General features: G+C 46.7%; 1 protein-coding gene across 1 annotated transcript in view; it reads left to right on the top strand.

The window, feature by feature from the left end:
- The window catches only part of LOC126427949 (homeotic protein labial-like), a 48,525-nt gene extending 41,008 nt beyond the window's left edge, over positions 1–7,517 (top strand). The window contains exons 2-3 of the mRNA XM_050089838.1: positions 6,641–6,865; positions 7,348–7,517. Of these exons, the coding sequence (XP_049945795.1) occupies positions 6,641–6,865; positions 7,348–7,517 (395 nt within the window). The remainder of the gene's footprint in view (positions 1–6,640; positions 6,866–7,347) is intronic.
- The last annotated feature ends 3,780 nt before the right edge of the window (positions 7,518–11,297 follow it).

Here is an 11,297-nt window from a genome sequence, read left to right on the forward strand (position 1 = left end):
CGCGAGCAACCCGATCGACTTGGTGAGCTGCGTGGCACGTTGCATTGTCCTGCTGGAAGATACCATTGTGCCGTCCGCCCCCGGTAGCTGAGTGGTCAGCGCGACAGACTGCCAATACTAAGGGCCCGGGTTCAATTGCCGGCTGGGTCGGAGATTTTCTCCGCTCAGGGACTGGGTGTTGTGTTGTCCTAATCATCATCATTTCATCCCCATCGACGCGCGAGTCGCCGAAGTGGGGTCAAATCGAAAGACTTGCACCCGGCGAACGGTCTACCCGACGGGAGGCCCTCGTCACACGCCATTATTTATTACCATTGTGCCGAGGGAAAAGATATTGTATGTAGAGGTGGACGTGGTACCCAAAGATCCATTGTACCTTCTATAAAGACGAAATCACTCAGGGAATGCCACGAAAACATTCCTACAGCATAACGCTCCCTCCTCTGGCATGGCCCCTTTGCTTTCAGGAGTGAGTATATACCAACCACCATCTGTCCGTTAGAGCATAAAACACGGTTCATCTGAAAAGGCCAGCTGTCGCCACACAATGGACGTCCAATTGTACACTCATGCTCATAAATTAAGGATAACGCTGATACATGGTGAAACAACGCTCTGGTGTGCGGTTTGCGGGTTTAAATCAGCTCAGGGTATGACCATGCGGTGCATTTGACCTGCGGTCGTCGCACGGTGGCGCTGGCAGCAGTCCACATACGCAGAGGTGTGCTGGTGCATGTATGAGTACGGTGCAGCGAGTAAGTGTGCAGGCGTTTTCAGACGTCCTAATGGTGACTGTGTGTTGTAATGGCTCAAAGAACACATATTGATAAGGTTATGAGGGGTACAATATTAGGGCGACTAGAGATTGGTCAAACACAGTAGGTCGTAGCACGGGCCTTCCGTATGCCACAAAGTGTGACCTCAAGATTATGGCAACGATTCCAGCAGACAGGAAACTTGTCCAGGCGCTACAGTACGGGACGTCCACAGTGTACAACACCACAAGAAGACCGATATCTCACCATCAGTGACCGCAGATGGCCACGGAGTACTGCAGGTAGCCTTCCTCGGGTCCTTACCGCAGCCACTGGAACAGTTATCTCCAGACACACAGCCTACAGACGACTGAACAGACACGGTTTATTTGCCTGGAGACCTGCAAGGTGCATTCCACTGATCCCCGGTCTCAGGAGAGCCCGTAAAGCCTGGTGTCAAGAACACAGTACATGGTCATTGGAACACTGGTCCCAGATTATGTACACGGATGAGTCCAGGTATAGTCAAAACAGTGATTCTCGCCGGGTTTTGATCTGGCGTGAACCAGGAACCAGATTCCAACCCCTTAATGTCCTTGAAACGGACACGTATGGGGGTCGTGGTTTGATGGTGTGGGGTGGGATTATGATTAGTGCATGTACTCCCCTGCATGTCTTTGACAGAGGAACTGTAACAGGTCAGGTGTCTCGGGACGTCATTTTGCACCAGTATGACCGCCTTTTCAGGGGTGCAGTGGGTTCCACCTTCTTCCTGATGGATGATAACGCACGGCCCCACCGAGCTGCCATCGTGGATGAGTACCTTGAAACAGAAGACATCAGGCGATTGGAGTGGCCTGCCTGTTCTCCAGACCTAAACCCCATCGAGCACGTCTGCGACGCTCTCGGTCGACGTATCGTTGCGCGTCTTCAAACCCCTATGACACATCAGGAGCTCCGACAGCCACTGGTGCAATAGTGGGAGGCTATACCCCAGCAGCTGCTCGACCACCTGATCCAGAATATGCCAACCCGTTGTGCGGCCTGTGTACGTGTGCATGGTGACCATATCCCATATTGATGTCGGGGTACATACGCAGGAAACAGTGACGTTCTATAGCACATGTGTTTCGGGACGGTTTTCTCAACTTATCAGCAATACCGTGGACTTACAGACCTGTGTTGTGTGTGTTCCCGATGTGCCTATGCTTTAGCGCCATACGGTCGCAGGTTCGAATCCTGCCTCTGGCATGGATGTGTGTGATGTGATTAGGTTAGCTAGGTTTAAGTAGCTCTAAGTTCTAGGGGACGACCTCAGAAGTTCAGCCCCATAGTGCTCAGAGCCATTTGAACCATTTTTTATTAGCGCCAGTTTTGTGTAGTTCCACGTTGTGTGGCACCACGTTTTGCAATTATCCTTAATTTATGAGCATGAGTGTAGTATTAGCGTCCAAATCCCAGCCCTCGTCGCCGATGAACGGGAGTCAGCCAGGATGCATAAAACAAGCGTCTGCTGTAGAGGCGCATAGGCAGCAACGTTCTCTGCACGTTCGTTGACTATACACTGTCTGCAGCCTCTTGGTTCATCTGGAAGGTCAGTTGCACAATAGTTGCACGGCTATTCGCCGGTTCATATCTCTGCAGCCGTTGTTCACCCTTGTCGTCTATGACAGGTTGTGCACTACGGTTGCCTCAGAATCAGTATTGGATAGCGCCATTTTTTCATACATCGTAGGCTTTAGCCATGGTTGCACGCAAACAATTAGCAAACTTATCCACTGCAGAAATGCTTCCACCAATGATCCCGCCCTTTTGGACGTTAGATAAATCGCTCCTTCTCCGCAGTACGGCAACGATTGTACTCTCCCCCGCGTCCCCCCAACACACTTTATATACCCTCCACTGCTAGTGCTGCCACGTGCCCCCTGTGAGTGATTATAGCACGTTGACGTCGAACATCGGCAGAGGTTAACATTAGTGTGACTGGACGCCTAAATATATCAGTTACCGAAAAGTAACACTGACGGCTGTCAGTTATCGGGAAGTAACGGTTCAGCCCGTTCTTACACTGTGGTACTCAGACTAACATTCGGTCAGATGACAGCCTTACTATTGTTATTATACTATTCTTTTTTTACTTACTAGCTACTTTTCATTAATAAACATCTTTATATTTTCAACCAGCTGTACCCAGCCACCCTTTGCTGTGCCTCAGTCTGCATAAATGGAAAAGAAAGAAAAGAGAAAGCACACGTTCCTAATATGTATGGGAATTGGATATACGTCCCAATCTCCTTCCCTTTCCTGTCTCTGCCCAACTCCCCCTCCCCTTTCTTTCTCCATTTCTCCCTTCTTTTTCCCTATCTCTCTCTCTCTCTCTCTCTCTCTCTCTCTCTCTCTCTCTCTCTCTCTCTGTCCATCACCTCCTCCCCCTCTCTCTGTCCATCTCCTGGTTCCCGTCTTCTACGTTCATTTCTTCCCACCCCTCTATCCGTCTCCACTTCCTCCACTCTCTTTGACCTTGATCCTTGTTTATTGTTACTGCGAACTCAGATTCTGCAGTAATGAACCAATAAGCCCTAAATATCACTTTCTGTTTGTTCACAACTTTTCACTACTGTGTATACACATCTGTGTGTGACTAAACGTTTATTACAGTAACGTGTAAGAATTTTAAATAATCGGAAATCTACGACTTGAGATCTTTGGTAATCATGTTTTCAATTCCTCTCTTACATGTAAATATTTATATATTATAAGTATACATATATTAAAGAATTAGGTACCTTAAACACGCCCGTATTAGAGTTCAATGTTGTGTCAAAGCACTTGGTCAAGAACTTCAGGAGATTAACGATTTTGAACAAACCAACATCTAAATTTTTATAACGCTTTCCCTTCTATTACCTACATACCAGATGGTGTTCCGGTAGGTGTATAAAAACACTCGATTATCCGAGTACAACGTTGTTTCAAAATTTCAGAGTAATATATGAAGAACTTTCGGAGAGCCGAGATTCTGAAGAAACGAACAACTATGTTTGCGCTTACGAGGTGCGACAATAAAGTAATGAGACTGATTTGAAAAAAAGTGTTGCTTACCGTTTTATTCACGTTTAGTGTTGTCTCCTTCAAAGTAGTTCCCTTCTGATTGCACACACTTTTTCCAGCGCTTCTGCCATTGATGGAAACATTTCTGAAACTCATCTTCTGTAATATCCTCCCAAGACCCTCGTCACAGCTTTTTGGACATCTTGTGATGTTTGAAAATGGCGACCCTTGACCGCCGTTTTGACTCTTGGAAATAGAAAAAAGTCTCACGGAGCGATATCTGGTGAATAAGGTGGCTGTGGTAGTACTGAAATTTGTTTTGAGGTTAAAAATTGGTGTACTGACAGAGCAGTGTGGGATGGCGCATTATCGTGATGTAGAATCCAATTATCAGCAATGTTGGCACGGACACGAAGAACTCTTTCTAAAAATTTCCTTGTAGTAATATCGGTTAACTGTTGTCCAGGAGCCACCCACTCTTTATGAACAATTCCCTTGGAATCAAAGTAGCACACAAGCATGCATTTCACTTTTCGCTTTGACATAAGAGCTTTTTTTGGTCGTGGTGATCCCTTTGAGTACCATTGCGAACTTTGGCGTTTTGTCTCTGGATTGTACTGAAAAAAGCAACTTTCATCACCAGTGATAACACGGCTCAACAATTCTGGATTGATTTCCGTTTGCTCTAACAGATCGGCTGCCACACTTTTCCGTGTTTCTCGCTGTTGTGGTGTGAGGTTTTTGGGGACCATTATTGCACAAATCTTTCTCATACCAAAATCTTCAGATATTATCAGACGAACAGTTTCTCGTATACAGAAAATGTAGGTGTCCCTAATCGCAAATCTGCGAAATTTTTTGATCAACTGCTTTGAAATCTTGGCATAACTTTCCATTGGTGTATGTGCATGTTTTTAGTTACCAATTTTTTAAGTGAACGTGATACATAAATTTAAAAATGGGGAAACATTGTTAAAAAATCTCAAAATGTTACATATACATATATTATACATTATATGTTAAACAATACCTAAAACCATGCCCGAATTAGGATTTAACGTTGTGTCAAAATTTCAAAGCAACTGGTCAAAAACTTTCGGAGATCAATGATTTTGAACAAAAGAACACGTACTTTTTTATTTCTATTCACTACTGGCCATTAAAATTGCTACACCACGAAGAAATGCAGATGATAAACGGGTATTCATTTGACAAATATACTATACTAGAACTGGCATGTGATTACATTTTCACGCAATTTGGGTGCACAGATCCTGATACATCAGTACCCAGAACAACAAACTCTGGCCGTAATAACGGACTTGATACTCCTGAGCATTGAGTCAAACAGAGCTCGGATGGCGTGTACAGGTACAGCTGCCCGTGCAGCTTCAACACGATACCACAGTTCATCATCAGTAGTGACTGGCGTATTGTGACGAGCCAGTTGCTCGGCCACCATTGACCAGACGTTTTCATTTGGTGAGAGATCTGGAGAATGTGCTGGCCAGGGCAGCAGTCGAACATTTTCTGTGTCCAGAAAGGCCCGTACAGGACCTGCAACATGCGGTCGTGCATTATCCTGCTGAACTGTAGGGTTTCGCAGGGATCGAATTAAGGGTAGAGCCACGGGTCGTAATACATCTGAAATGTAACGTCCAGTGTTCAAAGTGTCGTCAATGCGAACAAGAGGTCACCGAGACGTGGAACCAGTGGCACCCCATACCATCACTCCGGGTGACGGGTGACGAATACACGCTTCCAATGTGCGTTCACCCTGATGTCGCTAAACACGGATGCGACCATCATGATTCTGTAAACAGAACCTGGATCCATCCGAAAAAATGACGTTTTGCCATTCGTGCACCCAGGTTCGTCGTCGAGTACACCATCGCAGGCGCTCCTATCTGTGATGCAGCGTCAAGTGTAACCGCAGCCACGGTCTCCGAGCTGATAGTCCATGCTGCTGCAGACATCGTCGAACTGCTCGTGAAGATGGCTGTTGTCTTGCAAACGTCCCCATCTGTTGACTCATGGATCGAGACGTGGCTGCACGATCCGTTACAGCCATGCGGATAAGATGCCTGTCATCTCGACTGCTAGTGATAAGAGGCCGTTAGGATCCAGCACGGCGTTCCGTATTACCCTCCTGAACCCACAGATTCCATATCCTGCTAACAGTCATTGGATCTGGACCTACGCGAGCAGCAGTGTCGCGATACGATAAACCGCAATCGCGATAGGCTACAATCCGACCTTTATCAAAGTCGGAAACGTGATGGTACGTATTTCTCCTCCTTTCAGGAGGCATCAGAACAACGTTTCACCAGGCAACGTCAGTCAACTGCTGTTTGTGTATGAGAAATCGGTTGGAAACTTTCTTCATGTCAGCACGTTGTAGGTGTCGCCACCGGCGCCAACGTTGTGTGAATGCTCTGAAAAGCTAATCATTTGCATATCACAGCATCTTTTTCCTGTCGGTTAAATTTCTTGTCTGTAGCACGTCATTTTCGTAGTGTAGCAATTTTAATGGCCAGTAGTGTAGTTTGACCGATCCTCGTATTCAAGAATCTGCCTTACATTTTCAGGAGCTGTGATAGTGCAAATACTATCAAACTGCATTAATGTTTGTTTGCTAATTCTTCTGTCTGTTTCGACAGCCCCGAAACCACCTCCTGACGGGTTCGCGCTGGCCGGCGGCGTGGCGGGACCGCACGCGGGGGCGGCGTCACCGTTCAGCGCAGCCGGTGGCGGCGGGGGCGGCGCCGGCCCCCTGGCCACCTCCCCGTCGTCGCTGTCCGCCTCCGCCGCCGCCGCAGCCGCCGCCGCCGCAGCCGCAGCCGCCGCCGCCTCCGCAGCCAGCAACACGGGCCGGACCAACTTCACCAACAAGCAGCTGACCGAGCTCGAGAAGGAGTTCCACTTCAACAAGTACCTGACGCGAGCGCGGCGCATCGAGATCGCGTCCGCGCTCCAGCTCAACGAGACGCAGGTCAAGATCTGGTTCCAGAACCGCCGCATGAAGCAGAAGAAGCGGCTCAAGGAGGCAGCTGCCAGCGGCGGGCTGCTGGGTCAGGGGGCGGCGGGGGCGGCTGGGGTGGCGTCGGAGGCGGCCGCCGTGCTCAGCAGCGCCAGTAATTCGCCCACTGCCGCCGGAGCCGCGCTCAGTGAGAACAGCCAGGAGGCCTCGCCTCGGGCCACTGCATCTGAGCACTAGTCCGCCCCCTAGGCCAGTCACATCCACTCTCCAACTGAGCACCAAAGTCGTGGTCCAATCAGTGAACTACCAGAAGGCGAAGCTCTGCCTCGAGCTGGTCCTCGGTCTCCCGTCAACTGTCCAGCTGAGGACTGCAATGTTGGTCCAACTAGTGAACCAGCTGGAAGTGTCATGTGGGGTACTTCTGGTTGAAGCTGGTCCTTGATGTTCCATTAACTCTCCAGCTGAGTGTCAAAATCGTGGTCCACACAGTGAACAACTGGGAGATGTAATCAGGGCTAGTTCAGATCCAAGCTGGTCCCCATTGTACCATCGACACTCCAGCTCAGTGCCAAAGTCGTGGTGCAACCAGTGAACTACCAGGAGGCGTAGCTCTGGCTGAAGCTGGTCCTCGGTCTCCCATCAACTGTCCAGCTGAGACTACATTGTTGGGCGAACAAGTGAACCAGCTGGAAGCATCATGTGGGGTACTTCAGGCTGAAGCTGGTCCTTGATGTTCAAGCTGAGTGTCATAACGTGGTCCACACAGTGAACTACTGGGAGATGTAATATGGGCTAGTTCAGATCAAAGCTGGTTAGTGTATCACCAACTCTCCAGCTCAGTGCCAAAGTCGTGGTAACAAACTTTGAGCAACTGGAAGGTGTCATCTTGGGTAACTTGGGCCCATCCTTAGTTCGACAGCCACTTTCCAGTTGAGTGTCAAAGACATGATACGCTGATACATGGTGTGACATCAGCTCATCAGCTGATTGTCAAAGTTGTACTCTACACAATAAACAATTGGGATACATCATCTGGGGTAGTTCAGGCTCAGGCTGGTTCTTATTTTGACATCAGCTCTCCAGCTCACAGATCTGTGATTTGATATCAACTCTCCACCGCAGTGTCACAATCATGATCACACAGCAAACAATCAGGAGACGTCATCTGGGGTAGTTCAGGCTCAGACAGGCTCTCATTGTGCCATTGGCTCTCCAGCTGAGTGCTGCTGACTGCTAACAGAATAGTCCAGCTGAGTGCCAAAGTCGTTGTCCACACAACTCCAGCTGAGTCCGAAAGTCATAGACCATACAATGAGCAACCAGGAAACAGCATGCAGAGTACTTCAAGCTGTTGATGGTCCACAATGTGCCATCGCCTCTCGACTTGAGTCAACAACCAGGAGCCATCAGTTGGAGCAGTCCAGGTTGAGAATGGTCCTTGCTGTCCCATTATGCCTCAGGGCACACAGCGAAGGCTCAAGGTGTGTCACTTGACCTAATTGGAAGTCTCAGAACAAATGTTTTGGTTCACACAAAGCATTACTAGGTGCTTTCACCTCAGACCTCAGTTTCATCAGCAGTGTCTCATACAAACTCCAGCTTGATGCTACAGAATCCAGCACTATGGTCTCCAAAGCCCACATAATCTACATCAATGTCCTACACTATCAAGTCAACATTCTCAGACTAGTCATCTTAACGTTGTTCTCTCCCCAAGTCTGCACCACCACATCGCTAGCAAAGACAAGAACAGTCAGCCAAAACTGTCACAAACTCGCTGACATCAGGCCCGTCTCTAACTGTGAGCTATAGTGAAGGTTGAACACTCAAGAGGCAACATGTGAAGCCGCTGAACATGGCCAGCTTAAGACTGGTCACTACTGTTTCAGTCACTCTCCAATCCACTCCTAACAGTGCAGAATTAGGTGGAGGTAGCAGGTTTACCCTTGATGGAGCATTCAGTCCTCAAAACCCAAAACGAGGGCACTGCAGAATTTTCTTTCTTGTGCAAAAGCAGAACAGCCACACAGCATAACACAGTCTCAATCTGCTTCTCACTGCTTCATTTTCTCTGAAGAAGTTCTGTCATTATGGTCCAACTCTCAACAGTCACTGATCAAACCTGCTTCTCAGATCAGCCAGTTTCACAGTGATCCTTGCTCTACAAACCAGTTCCCACCCTATTCCTATTGCCACCACCCTCAATGAGGACACAAATATATATAGCTATGACAGTGCAGAGTTCTCCTCCACTACCCTTTCACACCATTGTTTATGAGTCTACATTTATCATTCCAGTCAGTGAATTTTTTGTAGCAGTGGGAGTATGTACAGTGAGAATAACAATCTTCAGTTCCTCTGTCTACAGAGCACATCTAACTTTTAAAGGCATATGAGGAAATAGGTGGCTCAACCCAAGTTCACCAACCTCCATCTTTCACGAGCTACCAAAACTTGATGCAAATAAGTACTAATTAACAACGTGTAGCTAGGGTAACAGTCAATTAACCTGGTCTCTAGAAACCATTGCACAGTCACACACTTCCGGTGAGTACTCGATGACCAGACCTAAATTTGGATTGGAATTGGTCGCTGGAAAAGAGACGAGAGCAAAAATGAAACGCCCATTTACAATCTAAGGAGTACAATCTGGACAGTTTACTGGTGTATTAACCCGCATTAATTTGATAATTTGTGCACTGTTCAATGCCAGGATGTTCACTCAGCTTACTACCATCACAGCTATGAGTTGTTTAACGGCAGATAGGATATTTCTAGGTCAACCATTTGGGATGCTATAGTTAGCATCACTGCTTGAGCCCTGTCCACGGTGGAGGCAATGTGGGCTTCGTGCAGATCATTTTAATCTCTTTAGAAGCCAAAATGGTCTGAACGAAGTAATACATGAAGCTGGATTTGAAAACCTACAGTGCTTTACTAGCTGTGATCCTACTGCCCATAGTATACCCTTGGAGTCCTCCAATCTTTGAACTGACTTACATGTCCAGAAATGAGGAACCTACAGTAGAACTTGGACTCCGAACCGCGTGCAACTTGAAATAATTTTATGCGTGGTCTGCATTGTGATGCAACTGCTGTAAATATTTTAAATATAAATGTGAACTGCCATCTTATCTGTTTGTTTCCACTACTAGTTATGTTCATCCTTAGGTGAGAGGTCGTGTCTCAACAGCAGCTGAGCCAGTTTTATGTATATTAGGTCTGTCTTCCAAGAGCAGCCAGGCATGTTCTCTCTGGTGCTTCGACAGCTATTTCCAATTTCCTTCTTTGCAAGGTGATGACAGAGTCAGTCAGAACAAATACTGCTCATCATGTTTTCCATGCGACCTCCAATGTCAATGGAAAGTGTCAGTTTGTTTCGCATCACAGACAAAATGATTTTTGAAGTGGAATTTTACGCATCCATTCGATAGAGGTGCCTCAGATTAGTACAGCGCAATATTCGCTTTTTCGACATCTATTAACAGTGCAGTAAAACAGGAAGTATAACCAGTATTCCAACAGCGAATGAGCAGCGCTGATGCCCTATGCTACCAGCATGCAACAGCGCTGCACAGTCGCTGTTGGAATACTGGTATACTTCCTATTTTACTGCACTGTTAATAGATGTCGATAAAGCGAATGTCCCGCTGCACTAATCTGGGATAGCTCTATCAAACGGCCACGAAAACTTCCGCTTTATAAATCATTTTGTTTGTAGTGGGAAACAAACTGACGCATTCCTTGAACCTGAGCGTCTCATGGAACACGTGATAAGCAGTATTTGTTTGGAACTACTCCACCAGCATGTAGCAAAAAAGGATCTGCCGAAACACCAGAGAAAATACGCTTGACAACTCTTAGAAGACACACCTGTTAAAAATCCGATAAATGGCAGATGAAATATTCCCAGACCTTTGGACTTATTGCCATATACGTATCAACATTTTTAACTACACTTTCATTCATTAACATTTCCTTACAATCTACCTTTTGCTCTTCAGAATCGCCTTCGTCCTTGTTGGGGGTCATCTACCATTAAAACGAATATTGCTTTGTGTTTATCCCTTTTATCAAAACGACTTTTCCTCAGTTACAACGAACTATGACATTTCTGACAGGAAATCATGAACCCAGTCGCACAACTGTAAAGATTCTCCTCCATAGGCATGCCGTTCGTTTAAGAGCTCGCGTGTGAGGAACAGTGTCAAAAGCGGTCTGGAAATCTAGAAAAATGGAATGAATTTGAGATTCATTGTACAAAGTTAAGTGGGGATTTAAAAAACAAACAAACTGCAATTACTCTTTATGTAACTAATGTCCACTGATTCATTATACGAAAATATTCAGAAATTATCCCCGAACAAATTTAGGTTTTCCCTGCATTTCCTGACTGAAGTAACAAACACGACATTGCCAAATAATCCGTTACATCGAAATGCGGTGAACCATAAAACTAATTGGGGCTGACGCATTAGAAATTATGTGGCAGTGTCCGAGGTTCTATGGAG

The sequence above is a fragment of the Schistocerca serialis genome, chromosome 12, assembly GCF_023864345.2.
Source record: "Schistocerca serialis cubense isolate TAMUIC-IGC-003099 chromosome 12, iqSchSeri2.2, whole genome shotgun sequence".
Classification (NCBI taxonomy): Eukaryota; Metazoa; Arthropoda; class Insecta; order Orthoptera; family Acrididae; genus Schistocerca; species Schistocerca serialis.